Below are 21,088 nucleotides of genomic sequence, written 5' to 3'. Positions count from 1 at the left end.
AATTAAATTACCATAACTGAGATTACTAACAAGGAGGACACGTTCCCAAAATATTGCTCATATTTGGTACACAGGCAGGGCTGCAAGGAGAGCTTTTCCATACAGAAATTGCAGATATTGTAAGGGATATTTCTTTACAACACGCTGTGGCACAATCACACTCACAATATTTCCCTTACAATGCTCTTCCTATGAGTGTATTTTTAATCAAATTCATTCCATACAACAGCATTTTAGGAAACAAGAGTAGGTATGCCTGGAATAAATACTGGCACATCTATCCCTCAGTTTTACATTCTCAGCTGCACTTTTGTTTAATTAGCATTACCCAAAAGGACTGCAGCCGGTCTAACCCATCCTGTACCATACAAAAGCTGTAGGAAAATAAAATTGCAGCTTGCTTTAAATGCCTGGAATCTCCTCCCCTGAATGCAGAGCCAAATACTGAACTCCTCTGCTTTCAAACTGCTCTTCTGGATTGCAGCGTGCTTGATTAAAATTTGCCTACTAGAGATTCACACACCACAGCATTTTTGCTGCCTGATGGTCCCAAAAAGTCTTTCAGAGTGACTTCAGGAAGAAGAATCACAGCTAATAGTTGAGGGTACAAAATCAACTCCTCCTCACATCCAGAAACAGAGGAAAAGCACAAAACACCCCAAAATATGCAAACCCAGCTCCACACAGGACATCCAGGGCTGCCTGGCAGATAAGGCACGGGCTGAGGGAAGATCAGGAGAGGCAAGTGAGCCTCTGGAGAGCAGGAAAGGCACCAAAACAACTGGAGAGAAAATAAGTGGAAAAGAAAGGGAGCTTATCTCTAGCAAGGCAACTCTAACACGTGAGTAAACACTTGGAAACACTGACAGAGAAACTGTGTGAGAAGCATTCCATGGGAATGTGGAGATCTCAACCACACGGAGCCAGTGCCATTTCATTTGAGCAAGTAAATCATCTCATTCCCCAAACACTTCCCATCCAAGGCTGGCACTGCTTTTGCCTTTCAAAGGAGTGTTCCCAGCTACAATTTAGCATCGAGCTTCCAGGCTAATGAAAGTGCATCTAGGCTAGTAAAAACAGACCAAAACAAATCCTCGGCTTCAAGTCCTGTTGTGTAATGAGAAAGTTTAATTAAGGCCACACATTACAGCTGTAAACGTTCTCTTATATAATAAGGTCTAAATGAAACTGAACCTAATCAAAGTTACAATTCCTTCATTAGCAAATTACAAACAAGAGCGCGCAGCTGACACACCGGCCATGATTATCACAACTAATTGCCTCGTTGTTAGGGAGCAGCCTGAAACTGTGTTCAGATGTCCGTCTGTGGTAGCAAATTAGGGCCACATCAGGCTATTCCTGCCATCACAAGGGGCTCTTGTCGAGCGATCTGATTTACCCTGCGCCTGGCAGCACTCGGCCCAATCAAAGCCCCCTCTACAAAGGCAGCTTTGAAGCCAGCACAGCCTAGAAACCCGCTCCATATGCAGGCCGGCAGACTGCACTTCATTAGGCCTGTTGTCACATTTTCCCTCTTCTTATTCTAATGATCCTATTTTAATACACATAGGAACCTCTCCTAATTGATGTCAAGTGAGTGACTTCCACATTCATCAGCGGCGCACATCAAACGCCGCTCGGGCGGCGCTCGGCCTGCCCGGACCCGAGGTGTGTGTGTCTTGTCTCCCAACTATGGAAAGCAGGCAAGAGAAAAAAAAAATAAAATACAACTATTTCGGCATTACCTGTTTAATTGGGATTGCACGGCCGCTTCCAATGCTGTCTGTTCTGCTCTCCAGGACCTTCTTCTCTTTGTCTGGGTCACTCCCTTTCCGAGACTGCAGAGCGAAAAGAAAAGTTTGTGCTCCATTAAATGCACACAGAGGATGCTTTTATTTGCCTTTTTTTTCTTTCGGGGCAATTAAAAAATACTTTGGCAGGTAAATATAGGCTCAAAATTGAATCTACACAAGTACACAACCATCCTGACAATGAATAAATTTCCCATCCACCACCCATAAATTTCAACTATCCACCAGTTTGAAATGCATTTGGGTTTAAAGAGTTTCAGCTTCGCTGCCTGAAGACCCACAACATCAGAGGACACGTTTCTGAAGTTTCCAACAGCAGCTCCAAAGGGGAATGAATGTGCCATCTCCTCATTAAAAACATTTAAAATAGCCATGCATAGATTTAATTCACACCTGTGTGGCTCTTAGAAATGTCAGCAACTATTTAGAAATACGATTTTATAATGCTGGATTTGACTATGTAGACTTCAACTTACTATTTTTTTTTCTGCTTTGGGACAGTTAGAAAGTTGCAACTGCGAGAAAAGCCAATGACTGGAAAAAGTTATCTGAACATGGTGTGGAAAAATCAGCACGAGGAGAATTTTACCAATGTCTAAAACCCGAGCTGCTTTATCCTGGCTTCCTCCAAGGCTGGAAGGAGTGAGGTCACAGCGCTCCCTTCATGGCTTTCTCAAGTTCTCTGGGAATGTGAAGAAGTTATTCAGATCGCAGCCCGCTATTGCGACAGAACGCACGGGCGCAGCGGTGATTTTGACGGATTTATTTTATTTCAAAAAGAAGACCTGAGAGTCATCCTCCTTAATAACTGCGCTGACAAGTGACAACTTCACTCCATTACTTTCCAATGGGAACATTACTCACACAGTACGGGAAATGGGAAAACAGTTCCGCGTGCTTTTCACACCGCGGCCGCGCCAGAGCCCGCTCCGGCGGGAAGAGACGCCGGAATCAGGAGGAGAAGCGGGAGCGTGGATCGCTCCTGCCCCTTTCCCCCGTGCCACAAAGGGGTGGGAGGAAGAATAAAACCCAGGAGCAGCTGCCCTGGGGGCTGAGGGGAGGGAGGAGAGCGAGTGCGAGCAGCGCATTCGCGCAGCGGGGATGCCGCGCTGCCGGCAACGGGCCGCGATGGCCAGTTACTATGGCTGGGGGCAAAGGAATGGCGTGCCGGGGAATTAAACAAAGAACAAATGAAAGCAAGCAAAACAAGTGGGAGGGGTGAAATCCAGCGTGCAGGATAACTATTGTTCCTCGTCCTTCAAGACAGATTTCTGCCTCTCAAAGTGCCACTTCCCAAGAATACGAGGCAAAACAAAGCTTCAATGGCGCAAGGCGCCCGTAAGTGACATTGCAAAGAAACTCAGTGAAGGTGCCCAAATCCTTGGGAGGGGAGTTGTCAACTTGAATGTTTCTTTTTTATCTGACTTTTTTTTTGAGAAAGAAGCCTGCCTCTGAAATGCAGGCTGAATATCTACATGCTGTTTTTCATTTCTGGTTTTAAATCATCACCATTCCCTAAAAGTTACTGCAGCTGGAAATCACAGGCTGCACGTGGAAGGGAAAAGCCTAAGTGCAAAACACTGGTAAATGCCAAAAGGACAGAAATGTAGGGATTTCTGCTGGGCAGATTCCCTCCTAGCAGCTCGCAGTCACAGAATCCCCAACGTTTTTCAGGGGAGAATCTTCGCACGCTCCGCTATTTATAAAGATAAATTGTGCAGTGAAACAGAAATCTGATCTTTTATGCTTTTGTACCTATGACACACACAATATGTCTTATATCCTAGCAGAAAAAAATCCACTCCAAACCACGCTGGAGCAACACTTCCCAGGACTTTTTTTGATGGCACATCTACACAATAAATGGTTCTATTGAAAACTTGGTGCCAGCAAACAAAAAAAGGTCTGGAAAAATTAAAGCACCTGCACAAATATCATTGGAGTGATTTCCCCTGCAAGTCACTCACAGATTAATGCACATAAAACTTGGCCCAAGATGTCACATCTGAGTTTAGGCACAACCAGACAGAGGTCGGCAGTGCTGAGCACCCCAAAAATAAAATACTCATCTCTAACAGTAGATACTGAGACATGGAGCTCATTTTAAGTCTGAAAAACTCCCTCGGAATTCTGTAAATATGTAAACCAGCTAACACTGAATGTGGGAAAGGTGATGCACTTTTCTATGCCAGAAATTCCCTCACCCAGTGTGGGATCAGACATGGTCAGAATCAGCTCAGTGAACCTCATAAATGCATTTCAAACCCTCACCTGCCCTATACAAGATTATTTGGTGGTCCCTGTTATCACACTGTCCAAACAAAGGACATAAACTCTTCTAATATCTACTCTATCTTATCACTTAAGGGGAAAATCAGCTGCTGCAACCACAGCTTTACAACAACCATTAATAATCAATGTAAAAAGATTATATACTGCATTTAATGCACTGAACATGCTTAAAAATTCTCATCCCTATTCCAACTCAAAAACTATAATTAAGAGGAATCAAATATTTTCTACTTAGCCCAGTCCTCTTCCAACAACAGAAGATCTAAAGATCACTGAACAGATTACCTGTGCTAGATAACAAGGGGTAATTTGCAATTATTAAACAGAAATAGATCTGATTCTGTAAGAGATAAAGGAATAAGTGACTGGGAAGGGAAGCACAGCAAGAAACCAGAGCTAAACAGTAAAATACTTTAATTACACACTCTGTTCATAACCAGCAGTTTCTGTGTAGTTGTCTATTTATTCAATTAAATAATTCCAGGCTGTAACTTGGCACAGAAGCTGGGTTACAGCAGAGTGGGTGTTAAGTACTTCACCACACAGATTACAGGGCAACTCATTAAACAGTCTCACTACACCCACCTTAAAAGACACAACTAAATCTGCAAAGGCAAATTATTATTATTTTTCCCAGTTATCAGACACTAAGACAACTATCAACACCCTCTCCTGTCAGTAAATATGGCTCTCACTAATTATCACAAACCAGAGCTTCAGTCTGTTTACAGCTGACTTAAAATTCTTCTCCAACCTTTCCTGTGACTGTAGATGGGTCTGTTTTTCTCTCCTCCCTTTCTCAAATGTACAGCTGCTCCAAAGGAAGCATTCCCAGTTTCCCCGATGCCAAGAGCACCTGCAGAGCCCTGGCAGCCCCTCACACATCCTGCAGGCCGGCCATGGATGGATGATGTCTGCAGAGATGCAGCAGCAACCCAGCTCTGCTTCCCCAGCTCTGACTGCTGGTTTCTGGGCTGACACTGACATCTAGTGGGGCTGGGAAATCTGCAATTCCCACCAAGGCAAGGAATCTGCACAGCTGTTATCAAATATCAGCATCAGAGCTGGGACTCTTCTTCCCAGGCCACTCATCTGCACCCAAACACAAATGCATGATTTCCTCTCCTTCACAGGACTGGGAGATGGGGGTTTAAATCAAAATACCTCTGTTGGGAGGGACACAGGATCCCTGGGGCTCTGTGCTGTCACTCAGAGCTCCAAAATGGTGACAAAATGTTCCACTTGCTGAGGGTGGAGAGCTCAGATTTCCCTCAGTCTGAGGAAATGGTTTTTACAGGTTTGTATGTGGGAAGTGAGCATGATATCACCTTTGGAATAAAATATATAAATTCTCCATGTTGACAGGAAAGTTGTGGGTTCCTAAACACAACTAACATGTAGCTACAACCCCCAAGGGAATTACACGAGAGCCCAGAGCCATTCTGAGTTTGCTGTGACATGTGTGACCTGTCAAAAAACTGCTTACAAACCACAGCTACACCTGCAACAGATCCCAGAGCTTTCAGCAAGAGGCTTAAACCAAGGAAACCTTCACTCAGGGCTTCATTAGCATTTCCCAAACTACTTCTGCATAACAAAGAACTGTCAGATTGCACCAGGCAACTTTTTATTTGATTTTTTTTTTGATTTGGGAATTTTTGGCCTCTCAGTGAAGCAAAAAAACAGGAGCTTTGGAAAGAAAAAAAAGCTACTTTAATCTCCATCATCTTTTTTAGCCCTGGAGAAGAAATGAGTGAACTGATTCTATATAGTAATAAAAGCAGAACAGGGTAGTTATGGAATAGTTTGGTTTGGGAAGGAGCTTAAAGCCCATCCAGTGTCACCCCTGCATGGGCAGGGACACCTCCCACTGTCCCACGCTGCTCCAAGCTCCATCCAGCCTGGCCTTGGGCACTGCCAGGGATCAGGGGCAGCCACAGCTGCTCTGGGCAGTGCCAGGGCCTGCCCACCCTGCCAGGGAACAATTCCCAATTCCCAATCTCCCATCCATCCCTGCCCTCTGGCAGTGGGAGCCATTCCCTGTGTCCTGTCCCTCCATCCTTGTCCCCAGTCCCTCTGCAGCTCTCCTGGAGCCCCTTCAGGCACTAAAAAGGGCTCTAAGGTCTCCCTGGAGCCTTCTCCTCTCCAGGCTGAACAATCTCCAGCCTCTCAGCCTGTCTTCCTAGGAAAATCTCCTGTTATTAAATTAAACTCCTGTTTAAGTCTCAAACAGAACCACCCAACAACAATTCCAGGATGTTCTTGGTTTTGAGCCCACAGCTTTCTTGCAGCACTCCTGTGCCATCAGAACAGCCCAGCTGCAGACGGGTGAAGCTCAGTGTCCCCAGGGTCCCTGTCTGAGGCTCAGTGTCCCCAGGGCAGCAGGGACTGAGGCTCAGTGTCCCCAGGCTCCCTGTCTGAGGCTCAGGCTGTCCCCAGGGCACTGGCCCCTGGCTCAGGCTGTCCCCAGAGCAGCAGGTCCCTGTCTGAGGCTCAGTGTCCCCAGGGCAGCAGGTCCCTGGCTCAGGCTGTCCCCAGGCTCCCTGTCTGAGGCTCAGGCTGTCCCCAGGGCACTGGCCCCTGGCTCAGGCTGTCCCCAGGGCAGCAGGTCCCTGGCTCAGGCTGTCCCCAGGGCACTGTCCCCTGGCTCAGGCTGTCCCCAGGGCAGCAGGGCCCCTGTCTGAGGCTCAGGCTGTCCCCAGGGCAGTGTCCTTGGCTCAGGCTGTCCCCAGGGCAGGGCCCCTGGCTCAGGCTGTCCCCAGGGCAGTGTCCCTGGCTCAGGCTGTCCCCAGGGCAGCAGTGACTGAGGCTCAGGCTGTCCCCAGGGCAGTGTCCCTGGCTCAGGCTGTCCCCAGGGCAGCAGTGACTGAGGCTCAGGCTGTCCCCAGGGCACTGGCCCCTGGCTGAGGCTCAGGCTGTCCCCAGGGCAGTGTCCCTGGCTCAGGCTGTCCCCAGGGCAGTGTCCCTGGCTCAGGCTGTCCCCAGGGCAGTGTCCCCTGGCTGAGGCTCAGGCTGTCCCCAGGGCAGTGTCCCTGGCTCAGGCTGTCCCCAGGGCACTGGTCCCTGACTGAGGCTCAGTGTCCCCAGGGCAGTGTCCCTGGCTCAGGCTGTCCCCAGGGCACTGTCCCTGGCTCAGGCTGTCCCCACAGCAGCAGGTCCCTGTTTGAGGCTCAGGCTGTCCCCAGGGCAGTGTCCCTGGCTCAGGCTGTCCCCAGGGCAGCAGGTCCCTGTTTGAGGCTCAGGCTGTCCCCAGGGCAGTGTCCCTGGCTCAGGCTGTCCCCAGGGCAGTGTCCCTGGCTCAGGCTGTCCCCAGAGCAGAGGTCCCTGGCTGACTCACCGTGAAGAGGTTGGAGCGGCGCTTGGACTGTTTGCGCACAGGAGTTGGAGTGTTGGCAGTGGGAGGAACGTCGATCCGCAGCTCCTTCTGGCTGGTGCTTGGAGTTGATGGGACAGAGGAGGAATAATCACTTAAACTCCCTCCTCCATTACTGGTCTGCAAGGATTAAAGGGAGTTTTAAACAGTGGCAGGCTGCTTTCAAGCAATGACAATCCACAGCTGTATCTTATTTACTCCTGATTTACTCCAGATTGATGCAGAAGTGCAGCCAGGGCTCAGCAGGGCTGCCCTGCTGCCACTTTTCCACACATTTCTATTCCAAGCCTTTGAACATCTCCCCCACCATTAGTTTTTGAACATTTAGATAGCTCTGTTTATACAGCAGGCACATTTTCATTCTACACAGTATAACCTTAACTGGGTAGCAACAGTTTCATTTGTTTTCTAGTGTACAAGTAAGCAAACATTGGGAACAACCTTCCAAATCTGGATTTCTACTAAACTAAATTGTAAATACCCAGTGCCATGGAGTTAAACCTACTCTGGAGACACCAGATTATTGAGAGCTGATCAAGAAAATGAAAATAATTCAGGGTTGTAAAATGGCTACTAAGGGGTTGGATAAATCCCAACATCTTCCAAGCATCACAGACTCTCCCACAAGGACAATCGAGTCCAGCTCCTGGCCCTGCACAGGATTTGCTGAAGCCACTGGTGCAAAGATACAAACTTGTGAGTAAGAGATTCCAATTTATTTGAAGCAGCCAAAACTCTGATGTTACATCCTAGTCCTGAAAGAAATAAAGCTTTGAGCCTATAAAACAATAAATGAACCGAGGTAACAAATTCCTGAAAGAAGGAAGGTGAGGAAACCAGACAGAATGGAAAGGACCAAAAGGTGATTAAGAAAAAAGTATTATTTTTTTTTTCTTTAAAAGGACTTACTAGACATGACATAAACAAGTACTAAAAACACCACTGAAGGAGGAGATGCTCTGTGTGCTGATGGGGGACTGGGGCAGGACAACAGAGAACATTCTGCCTGCTGGGGATGGAGCAGCAGAGGATGAAGGGGCTGGGCAGTAACTCACAGGTAATTCTGGAGGGAAAAGAAATGTCTGGGATGCACAGAGAAGGGGGAAAGGCCATCTCCAAAGCAGTCAAGATTCCTGGAGGAAGTGAGGCAAGGTGGTAAGAGGGTATTTCCAGAATTCCTGAGGAGAAAGATGCCTCATGGCACTTCCCCCATGCTCCTTGGGGATGGGGACCTCAAGCTGTAAGCAGTGAGGAGGATGGAAAAGCAGGAGACAGCCCCTTCCAGCCCAGCTGAAATCCTGCATGTTCCAAGCTCTCCTCTGGTCCTTGCAGCTTTCCCAGAGCAGGGAGCAGAGGGGAAGGCACTGCAAGGGCAGGGCAGAGACATTTCCTGCTCAGGAAGCAGCAGCAGAACTGGGAGATGTGTCCAAAACAAAGGAGATGAAATTACATAACTGGAATGATCATTTTTAGTGCCCTAATGGAGAATGGTAACACTGGACAGATGAGCAGGACAAGCTGGGAAGAAGTGGCCTCAATTACCCCACATTTGCTTTTCCTGTCTCTGCAGCAGCTTGTTCCCAAGCCACTGGATGTGCTGGAGATGAGAAGGGTGGCAAAGAAATCTAATTTTTTTTAATTGAAATTAACAGATTTATGCCCTAAGAGCCTACTTTCCAGGTGGAGACCATGAAGGATTCCCTACAATTTTATCTTTTAAATCCCTTCATTATTTTATAGTATCATTTTACACTTTTCACAGCTGTCTCCTGGATTTCCAAGTGATTTATAAGTAACTCCTAAAGGAAAACACAAACCTGTTGGATATTCTATTCCCCTAAGACACAGGGAGAGTTTCTATAAAAGAACTCCTGCAGGCAATGTTTCTCTTCTCACGCACCAAGCGCAGTGGATTTCCAACTTTGTAAATAAAACTCTGAGGTGATTTCAAAATAAGCCACTAGCTGGAACAATGAAAAACACAACCAGAGAGAATGGTTGCAAAAACCATAGAATTGTTTGGGTTGAAAGGGACCCCAAGGATCATCTAATTCCAACTCCTTGCCATGGGCAAGGACACCTCCCACTGTCCCAGGGTGCTCCAAGCCCTGTCCAGCCTGGCCTGGGGCACTGCCAGGGATGCAGGGGCAGCCACAGCTGCTCTGGGCACCCTCACAGGGAGCTATCTACAATGCTTGTTCTAGGTAAATATCAGGTTACTTAGAAACAACCCTGTAAATACAAAAGGATTGTGAAATATGTGGCATTAAATACATTATCATTCCTTGTTTAGTTTTAGTTTTGACATCCCAGAAAATTTCTAAAAGGCTTAACAATAATCAGGTCTCACACAGAATGAAATAATGGATGGCCAAGCTGACTGCACTTTGCTTTTAGTAATTAAAGTCACATTTTTGGACAATCACGTTGTAGTGAAAACCATCTGAAGGCACTGTGCAAACATGAATAATGCATCATACAGATTTACAACAGGTAGTAAGGAGAGAGCTTGTGTGGCAGCCACACCTGAGCTGCAGCTTTGTAGCGGCTGTAAAGCTCCACACCTTCCCAGGAATAATGGAAATCTGCTTGGAGAATGGCACTGCTGACCCGGACACACAACTCCTGGCACTGCAGTCCCCATGGAGCAGGGAATGGAGGGGCTGAGGGAGCTGGGCAGGGGCTCAGCCTGGAGCAAAGGAGGCTCAGGGTGACTAAAGTCCCTCTGTCCTAGAGGAATGCACAGAGACCGGGCAGACATGGAAACATGGTGCCATTTCCAATCTCCTCTCACAGCAGAACGTAACAGCTGAATTCCAGGAAAGCCAGCCAGTGTGAAAACACATCCAGCCTGCAGATTTCTGGGAATTATTGTCACTGTAAAACAATCTTTCCATCTGTACCTTCAAAGCTGCAGCTCACTGCTGGGGATTCCTGGCTGGAATCTGCACATGAGCTTGTCTGGAGAGGGGCCTGCAGCCTTCCACACCAACAGCAACAGCAGCTGTTGTGCCAGAGGCTTTTCCAGCTGTTTTTCCAACAGTGCAATCCCCAGCCCAGCTGAGGTAACCCCTGAGCAGGTTATGCAGCCCTGAGCACCAAAGGAGGGGCTGAGCAGCCTCAGGGCTTTGGGAACCAGATCATCTCCACTTCCAGGGGCTGGGCAGAGCAAACAGCCCTTTGGAACTGTTTCTACTGGCACTATTCTGCTAAGTTAATAGCTTCAAATTGCCTTCCTGATATGTCAGGTGTAAAGGACAAGCAACTCCTCTAGCACCAGGATGAATTTAGGGAAAAGGAATAGTTCTGTGGGGTTTTGTGAGGGAAAAGGGAACTCAATTCTTCTTTGAAATTAGGCTTAGCATGGTATACAAGCACATCATGACTAGGAAGATTATCAAGGCATAGGGGAACGTGGGAATGAAAAGTGGGATAGACATACAGAGCAGAGAGGTACAGAAGTGACTGGTCTGTACTTGTATAAAGTAAATTAAAGACCTATTCCAAGATGCCCTGTGGCCAACAAGAGGCCTCCAATCCACTGCACAACATTTCTTTCCCTCTAAACAACTCAGTCTACCTCTTGAAGTGTCCAAAAAGCCAGACAGTGGGCTGTGACTGGAATTATTGACTCAGGAATACCTGAATGTAAGCAATGTTGCACCATCCCTCTTGTTGACGGAGCATACAACAACTCTGTCCATCATGCTCATGAATGATAATCCTTGGATTTGAGAATAAAATTCTTTCCATGCATTCTGTGCTGCCCTGAAAGCCAACAGAGGTACCTGAGATACTTAAAAAGGTTTTCAAGGAAAACCTTCCCCTTGACTGACATACAGGCTAAAAACTAAGTCAGAAGGAGAATTAAGCAGCATCTACTACAAAGAAAAGTGGATTTTGCCTTTGGCATAGGAAGCATGTTACTGTGTGGGACAGGCCTCTGGAAATATGTAACTATAGATATTCCTGAGAGCATTTTCTGAAGGGATCTCATTTTCTGAAGGCACCACCTCAGCCCCCTGGGCATGCAGATGGAGAAGCACCCACACACACAGAACAGTCTGTCACAGAATCCCAGGGTGGTTTGGATTGGAAGGGACCTCAAGGCTGATGCCATTCCAACGCCTTCCACCAGACCAGACTGCTGCAAGCCCTGTCCAACGTGGCAGACTGCAACCACAGGAGCCCTGGATGGTGCTGAGCCTTACAATTCCCCCCAAGGTGTGCCAAGGACTACTCTGGTTAAGGTGACACTCGATACCTTTTCTTCCCTCTCTAAAGCCTAAGCTTTTGACTGCAGAGTCATCTGGAGAGTTTGCAGGAGTTCAATCCCCGGGATGATCCAACCAGAGAAGGAACAATGTCTGACTCCAGCTGAAGTGCTGTGTGCAGGCAGTGCCTCTGAAGGCCTCTGCTCCTGTGGAGAATGCAAGTGGCAGGGCACTGCACCGCTAACGGGGCTGATTCATGGAGGAAATCTTCACAGGAACATCATTACGCCAGGAGAGATGTTCCAAAGGGCAAGACACCAGCCAGTCTTCCAGCCAAGATCAGAGATGGCAAATCTTGCCCCAGATCATCTTAAACTTGGAATTGCAGTTGCAAAGTTCTTTCAAGTCTGGGATAAGGATTCAGCTTCCTTCCCTTAAACAAGGTCATACTGCCTTTAAGTGTAGCACAAAGGAGATAAGACATGAAACAGATTTCTGGCCTCTACTTTTAGGCATGACATCAGTCTCAGAAGAGAGACATCTTTGACTGGTGATGCAATTGCCCCTTCAGGTAATTATGACACCTGCCAAAGGCAGTAAAGAACATTATTTCCCTTTTATTGGAACGGAATCTAGGGAGCCTTATCACAAAAGCTACCTTGCCTTGATTTTCCCAAACAGCTCTTATCACTGGCAAGAAGTTTGCTGCATAGGTGATGGTACTGCTCTAGAATTTGGTGTTTGCTGTTGACCTTCACACTAGACTTGGGTAGGAAACCAGTGAGCCCCCAGATATTTGATGTCCTTCATCAAAAAAAAGCTTCATTAACAAAAAATGCCCCCAGAGAGGGTGAGATCCAAGGGCCTGTGGTCAGAGACAGAACAGGTGAGGAAACCTGGAAAGGGTTTCCAAAGAAAGGAAAGGAAACCTCTCCCATGTGAGAACTTGTTCTTCACCAGGAGGTGCCAGGGCTCTTCTAAGGAGCAACACACCTCACTCAGCACCTGCTTTAGAAAGGGGGGCCTGAACTCCAGCATTCTCTTTGGGCTCATCAGCAAAAGCCACAGCCAAAGCCTGGGGCTGGATCAGGACTCAGTGAGTCACAGCAGAGAACTCTGCAGACTAAACTGGCACCTGCATCTTTAGGGTGGTAACCCATGGGACAAGTTACTCCCTTCTGCCAAAAAGCAGGCACTGTGTGGGATAAAGGTCCACAGCCAAAACAAATCCTCACATGGCTGGCTCAGGACTGCAAAATAACCTGTGCACTATTGAGTTTAGACTGAAAACCACACCAGAATGGCTGTGGGTACCTCACATCATTCAGTTTATATCCATCCCAGCTGGGAACAAGCCCAGAGATGATCAGTTGACACTAGAAAACAAAGACACTGAGGAAGGGCATTGTCAGGGAAACACAGGGGAGTGTGCAATACACGTGGGTAAAGTTGGTATTAACCATATGGCAATGTTAAGAAAATGTTAATATTAACCATATGTTTCTCAAAATACCATTGAGTGTAAAATTCCAGCACTCTAACCACGGGGATACACCAGCTCAGCACAGCTGAGTGAGAGTAACCACCAAAAACACAGCAAGGGGATGCTGAACCACAGCACAGCAAATGCTGCAACTGTAATGATTGGCCTGCAGGCTGCTGGGTATCAATGAGAATGATCAAAGCAGGCTTATCAATCCAAGCAGGCTTTAAAGGCAAATTATTCTGCTTTCCTACTTTGTTTTTGAACTCAAGCCAATCTTAAAAAATAATTCAAATATCACTTCAAACCACAGTGCACTGGCAGCATGAATAAAATGGCAGCTACCTCAGGAGCAGCAAGGAGAGCACTTGAAATGGCAGGAAACACACCAGAGATGAAAAGCAGCTTATCAGCCCCTTTCCCAAGCCCTGCTTTTGTCTGTACCTGGCTGATATGCACGGCAGAAACCTGGGCAGAACACACGGAGGAGTGGCTCGGAGAGTTGGGCAGAGACTTGCAGGGTCCGATGGAGAGCTGCTGCTTCTTCTTGGTGGAAACGATCTTCTGGGCCACTGAGGGGAGACACAACAGGCAGGCAGGTCAGGCAGGGCCAAACACACCGTGAGCAGCACACACAGACTGGGGGCACCACCAAAGCCTGCTCCAGGAGCTCAGTGTGGTACAGGGAACGGGAAGGGTGCTGGTGCGCCACGGTGCGCCACGGGAGACTCCAGCTGGGAAATGTGACTCCTCCTCATTCCTGGTGGAATGAGACTTCTGGAAAATGTGCCTCCAGAAGTCTCATTCCACCACGTGAGCACCACAGGACTTGGGGGAAAAATAACAAAAAGCAACACCAGGAATTTTGTACCAAGTCCTCTCTGTGTTTGTGACCCCACACTAACAAAGCTCATCACTCTCAGATGAGAGAGACTCATCTGAGGCTTGTGTTTTCCATAAAAGCTCATGGTAGCAAACATTTCCCATTCTTTGGGATATTCTCCTGGCAGACAGGAGGTACCTGCTCTCTGCTGCCAAGGAATAAAATGGGTTTTCCTTTTTTATCAGCTATTGCACCGGGGCAATCCACTGTGGAGCCCAAACCAAAGAGAACTGCAATATTAGAACTGCAGTATTAGAACTGCAGTATTAGAACTGATAAAGGGTTCATGACAGTGAATAAATACCTAGATTGGTGGTACCACACATCCCAGGGAAATTCTTTATGGAAAGAAGCTGTATCATTAGTTCTAATTTTAGCTTTTATTCTTTCACAGCAGCAGCACAGCTGGAAAAATGCCTTTTTTTTCTTTTTTTTTTTTTTTTGCAATTTATTAAGACATTCTCTTCAGCATGGGAGAAAAAGCAGCATTTATCAAACAGATACAGGGATCAGAGCCATTAACACCTCTATACACAGCTTGGCAGACCCATAATAAAAAAGATCAAACAGAACTGATGTGGAATGCAGCAACTTCCAAACCTCTCCTACAATCTTTCAATTTAAACAACTCAAACCATTTCAGAAATTCATCCCATCACACACTGGAACTTGAGCTCATGCTGCTAATTCAGCTAAAGCCTTTGGAAAGAGCTCTTTTTATGTCATAAATACATAAAAATAAAATGTATGGCTACCTTTTGAGTCACAAATTAAAAACTAATCAAAATTTCAGTCTTTGGAAACAGGTACTTGTGTAGTGGCTAATCAAAAACGCCACTAACTAAATTCAGCTTCCTTGCATGCAGTTTTCTCCATGAAGGGAAGCACTTCACAAAACTTGTGCCAAGGAATCTGCAGTCACTTGCAGCACCTCCACCAAAGCCAGAGACATTTACTGGCATCTCCTTAAGAAGTTCCCCAGGAAATCCTTGGAATTAAGCCAACAGAACCCAGTCTGTCTTGTTCAGCAAACACAAAAGGACAATTATGTAAATTCCAAGATTCTTTTCCCTCACTACATTACAGCACAGGCAGGGACAGTGTAAGCATAGTTTCTTCTCAAATGAATGCAATTTTAATAACAAACTGGTCTGTGGCTTATGTTTTTCATGTAAATGAATGATGGCATAACCATGATTTAGTGAGAATACATTGGATAAAGAATGGCTCATATATATGAAGAAGCAGCTTCATTAGTTACATCCCACCTCCAATAGGCCTCTTATCATCCTGAAAGGATGATATCAATTAATTTATCTTCTCCTAGCATATTGATCATAACCTTCATCAGCTAATCATGTTTAAATTAAAGGGGAATATCGTAGCACTCTGTCATTTCAGACCCATTGGGTTATTGATCTGGGGCCTGGGAAGCTATATATTAAAATATTTTAAAACACATTAGCGAGTGAAGAGAGCAAACCAAAGGTCAGATTTTAACATATGCACATGGATTTGTCTTCATCCTTTGTGGAACAGACCTAAATTAAGACCCAAACTGAACAAAAAACACAGATGGATGAAAACTACCTCATGTGCAAAAGCTCCTGCTCTCACATGGCAGAGACAATTAGCCAAGGGGAACATTTACCTTTTCCCTGCAGTGTGGGCACAGGGGTGTTGGCACCACTGGCACACACAGCACAGTCTGGGCAAGAAGGGGAAGAAACCCAGGCCAGTCTGAACTCAGTGACTGAACACAAGCAAAGCACCAGGCTGCTCCCAGCCCTGCCCAGCCTGGCCTTGGGCACTGCCAGGGATCCAGGGGCAGCCACAGCTGCTCTGGGCACCCTGTGCCAGGGCCTGCCCACCCTCACAGAACAATTCCCAATTCCCAATCTCCCATCCATCCCTGCCCTCTGGCAGTGGGAGCCATTCCCTGTGTGCTGTCCCTCCATGCCTTGTCCCCAGTCCCTCTCCAGCTCTCCTGGAGCCCCTGCAGGGGCTCTGAGCTCTCCCTGGAGCTTCTGCTCTCCAGTGAGCACCCCCAGCTCTCCAGGCTGGCTCCAGCCCTGGAGCATCCCCATGGCCTCCTCTGGGCTCACTCCACAACTCCACAGCATTATGCTGGGGGCCTCAAACTGGACACAGGTGGGGTCAAAATAGACCATTCTTCACCCCAGCTCCTCGCTCTGTCAGAACAATGATGTTCTATAAAGTGAATAAAAAATTCAAGAAAGCAGAGATATTGTTGTCCCAAGCTGCTTCTGAACGCAATATTTGAATTGTATACTCTCTAAAAAATATTTTTAAAACAGATGAATACCAACTTAATCTACAGCAGATATAAAAAATAATCCAGAGATTGAGAAGCATTTCAACTCTTTTTTTAAAAATCAGTTGAATTGTCAGTACTTTTACATACTCAATTTATCAGTTGGGGACAGGTTTTATTGTAATATATCAGAAGAATGAAAAGCTAAACAAAATTTATGTGCAAAGTCAAGAACTCTTCTGCAAACAAACAGGGATATACCATAGATACTTAGAGTTGTAAACAAAGAGAAACTGATATTTAGCAAATATTTGGCCTTGGAGGGAGACTGACGCTTATTTTTTATACATTTAAATTTAATTCCACGAGCCAGAATGACTGGGAGTTGTATTCTGCTTGAAGGCATTGATAATTAAAAGCATGTGAAATTCCCACTCCGAGTTGGGAGGGAAAGCTCCTGGCTTGAATGCCTCCCCTTCCATGCCTGACCCAGCTCACCACAACAAAATTAACCTTCCCACCCCCTGCCACTTCCATCCCAAACGCTGCTTTTTGTTAGGGAAAAAAAACCCACTCATTCCTCAGCATCTCCTGCTCCCTGCCTGCCCACGAGGCTTTCAGGGAGCCTGAGCAGGACAGCTGGGAGCTGCACACGGAACCCTGAGCATCTCCACACAAACCACACTTTCCAAAGGAAACAGTGAGCACAACACATTTCCCCAAGCAAAGCCCTCGTACCCTGAGTGGCACAGGACAGAATTCCCTTGGGATGAGGAGCACAGGACTGAATTCCCTGGGGGATGAGGAGCTCAGGACTGAATTCCCTGGGGATGAGGAGCTCAGGACTGAATTCCCTTGGGATGAGGAGCTGAGACTGACATGAATTCCCTGGGCATGAGGAGCACAGGACTGAATTCCCTTGGGATGAGGAGCACAGGACTGAATTCCCTTGGGATGAGGAGCCAGGACTGAATTCCCTGGGCATGAGGAGCAGAGACTGAATTCCCTCAGGGATGAGGAGCAGAGGACTGAATTCCCTGGGGATGAGGAGCACAGGACTGAATTCCCTCAGGGATGAAGAGCACAGGACTGAATTCCCTCAGGGATGAAGAGCACAGGACTGAATTCCCTCAGGGATGAGGAGCACAGGACTGAATTCCCTCAGGGATGAGGAGCACAGGACTGAATTCCCTTGGGATGAGGAGCACAGGACTGAATTCCCTGGGGGATGAGGAGCACAGGACTGAATTCCCTGGGGGATGAGGAGCACAGGACTGAATTCCCTGGGGGATGAGGAGCACAGGACTGAATTCCCTTGGGATGAAGAGCACAGGACTGAATTCCCTGGGGATGAGGAGCACAGGACTGAATTCCCTGGGGGATGAGGAGCACAGGACTGAATTCCCTGGGGATGAGGAGCACAGGACTGAATTCCCTCAGGGATGAGGAGCACAGGACTGAATTCCCTCAGGGATGAGGAGCACAGGACTGAATTCCCTCAGGGATGAGGAGCACAGGACTGAATTCCCTGGGGATGAGGAGCAGAGGACTGAATTCCCTGGGCATGAGGAGCAGAGGACTGAATTCCCTGGGGATGAGGAGCACAGGACTGAATTCCCTCAGGGATGAGGAGCCCAGGACTGAATTCCCTCAGGGATGAGGAGCACAGGACTGAATTCCCTCAGGGATGAGGAGCACAGGACTGAATTCCCTGGGCATGAGGAGCACAGGACTGAATTCCCTCAGGGATGAGAGCAAGGACTGAATTCCCTCAGGGATGAGAGCACAGGACTGAATTTCCTCAGGGATGAGGAGCACAGGACTGAATTCCCTCAGGGATGAGGAGCACAGGACTGAATTCCCTCAGGGATGAGGACACAGGACTGAATTCCCTTGGGATGAGGAGCACAGGACTGAATTCCCTCAGGGATGAGGAGCAAGGACTGAATTCCCTCAGGATGAGGAGCACAGGACTGAATTCCCTCAGGGATGAGGAGCCCAGGACTGAATTCCCTCAGGGATGAGAGCACAGGACTGAATTCCCTCAGGGATGAGGAGCACAGGACTGAATTCCCTGGGGATGAGGAGCACAGGACTGAATTCCCTGGGCATGAGGAGCACAGGACTGAATTCCCTCAGGGATGAGGAGCACAGGACTGAATTCCCTCAGGGATGAGGAGCACAGGACTGAATTCCCTTGGGATGAGGAGCACAGGACTGAATTCCCTGGGGGATGAAGAGCACAGGACTGAATTCCCTGGGGATGAGGAGCACAGGACTGAATTCCCTGGGGGATGAGGAGCACAGGACTGAATTCCCTGAGGGATGAAGAGCACAGGACTGAATTCCCTCAAGGATGAGGAGCACAGGACTGAATTCCCTTGGGATGAGGAGCACAGGACTGAATTCCCTGGGATGAGGAGCACAGGACTGAATTCCCTGGGCATGAGGAGCACAGGACTGAATTCCCAGGGGATGAGGAGCACAGGACTGAATTCCCTCAGGGATGAGGAGCACAGGACTGAATTCCCTGGGATGAAGAGCACAGGACTGAATTCCCTGGGGATGAGGAGCACAGGACTGAATTCCCTGGGGATGAGGAGCACAGGACTGAATTCCCTGGATGGAGAGCACAGGACTGAATTCCCTGGGATGAGGAGCACAGGACTGAATTCCTTCAGGGATGAGGAGCACAGGACTGAATTCCCTGGGGATGAAGAGCCCAGGACTGAATTCCCTGGGATGAGGAGCACAGGACTGAATTCTTTCAGGGATGAGGAGCACAGGACTGAATTCCCTGGGCATGAGGAGCTCAGGACTGAATTCCCTGGGGGATGAAGAGCACAGGACTGAATTCCCTGGGGATGAGGAGCTCAGGACTGAATTCCCTCAGGGATGAGGAGCACAGGACTGAATTCCCTCAGGGATGAGGAGCACAGGACTGAATTCCCTGGGCATGAGGAGCCCAGGACTGAATTCCCTGGGGGATGAGGAGCACAGGACAGAATTCCCTTGGGATGAGGAGCCCAGGACTGAATTCCCTCAGGGATGAAGAGCACAGGACTGAATTCCCTGGGGATGAGGAGCCCAGGACTGAATTCCCTTGGGATGAGGAGCTCAGGACTGAATTCCCTGGGGATGAGGAGCACAGGACTGAATTCCCTTGGGATGAGGAGCAGAGGACTGAATTCCCTCAGGGATGAGGAGCAGAGGACTGAATTCCCTTGGGATGAGGAGCAGAGGACTGAATTCCCTTGGGATGAGGAGCCCAGGACTGAATTCCCTCAGGGATGAGGAGCACAGGACTGAATTCCCTTGGGATGAGGAGCACAGGACTGAATTCCCTCAGGGATGAGGAGCACAGGACTGAATTCCCTGGGGGATGAGGAGCACAGGACTGAATTCCCTCAGGGATGAGGAGCACAGGACTGAATTCCCTCAGGGATGAGGAGCACAGGACTGAATTCCCTTGGGATGAGGAGCACAGGACTGAATTCCCTTGGGATGAGGAGCACAGGACTGAATTCCCTTGGGATGAGGAGCACAGGACTGAATTCCCTCAGGGATGAGGAGCACAGGACTGAATTCCCTTGGGAGGATGAGGGTGGTGCCTCCATAAGGAACTGGCTCCTCCTGGTGCTCTGTTTGGGAGCTCATTCCCTTTAGGAAGGCTGTGCCAGAGCCGTCTGCCCTGGTTCAAAGGGCTGCTCACACATCAGCTCCTACTCAACTTGATGCCTTGAGAGACTGCCCTAGAACAGAGGCTGAGAGAGTTACAGAATAAAGCAGGGATTGATTAAAAGGATCTCCTCAATGGACACACCTTGGGCAGCACAAGAGCCCAGCCAGGGCTGCACCCAAGATGAAACAAAATGGCCACAAAATGGATGACTGGTCACAAGGTCTCTAACTTTTAAAAGTTCTGCTCCATTTGCATATTGGAGTTAATTGTCCCATTACAGCTTTAGGTTATCAAATCTCATCCTTCTTGTTTTCTCTCTCCAGCCCGCGTTGTTTGTGCTCTTGGGTCTGAGATTTGGATCATTTGTCCCTGGTGCCCAGCTGAGCAGGAATTGTTCTGTCTCCCTGCTCTGTGCACAGAGCTCACCAGTGCCCTCATATGAAGCCCAGAACTCCACACTAAAGCAGCACAGAATCTGAAAAATAGAAAAGCTCAAACCTGAGGCATCAACCTCATCAGCACAGCTCCATCCAAGGACAAGGATGAGAAAGGCAGAGACTTCAGAGGAAAATACTCCCTAGGAGGAGTTCCAGGCACAAGGTGAGAGTCTGCTCCAGCCCCACATCTCAGAAAACTGAGAAACTGCAGCGCCCCAGAGAGGAGTGGAGGGAAACCTCATCCAGGCTCAGACCTGATCTCTCCCTGCTCCTAAGGTGGATCCTGGAAAACACCCAGAGGTACCAGCAGTCTGATCACTTTTCATTCCCAAAAGACAGGGAATACAGCTCTTCCTGTGCTCTTTTTCATACATTTAAATTGCTCAACCAAGAAAAGCTTGGAATATTAAAAAAGGAAGACTCCAGGCATACAAGACCCGTAACATCTGGTGCCATTTCTCTTCTTAGTGATCACAGTCCAGGGGTGCTGCACATTTAGGAGATGCAAACACTCAGTTCTCCAATTACCACTAATTTAAATCAAAACTGGTTTCTCATCAAAACCTGTGTAAGACCATCCATCTCCTCTGCACGTCCAAGAAGGAGTAAACAGCAGGTTCAGCTAAAACCTGCCACTT

The 21,088-nt window shown here is 47.9% G+C and overlaps 1 protein-coding gene across 11 annotated transcripts in view; it reads right to left on the bottom strand.

The window, feature by feature from the left end:
* Positions 1-21,088, bottom strand: part of AGAP1 (ArfGAP with GTPase domain, ankyrin repeat and PH domain 1) — a 335,965-nt gene that overhangs the window by 168,875 nt on the left and 146,002 nt on the right. For all 11 annotated transcript variants that reach the window (XM_064719066.1, XM_064719067.1, XM_064719070.1 and 8 more), the window contains 3 exons: positions 13,618-13,745; positions 7,441-7,596; positions 1,746-1,838 (listed from right to left, as the gene is read on the bottom strand). In XM_064719066.1, coding sequence (XP_064575136.1) covers positions 1,746-1,838; positions 7,441-7,596; positions 13,618-13,745 — 377 coding nt within the window. The remainder of the gene's footprint in view (positions 1-1,745; positions 1,839-7,440; positions 7,597-13,617; positions 13,746-21,088) is intronic.

Source organism: Zonotrichia leucophrys, chromosome 7 (assembly GCF_028769735.1).
Source record: "Zonotrichia leucophrys gambelii isolate GWCS_2022_RI chromosome 7, RI_Zleu_2.0, whole genome shotgun sequence".
In the NCBI taxonomy this organism is placed as follows: domain Eukaryota; kingdom Metazoa; phylum Chordata; class Aves; order Passeriformes; family Passerellidae; genus Zonotrichia; species Zonotrichia leucophrys.
The sequence above is the reverse complement of the archived record's forward strand: the minus strand, read 5'-3'. Positions and strand labels throughout refer to the sequence as shown.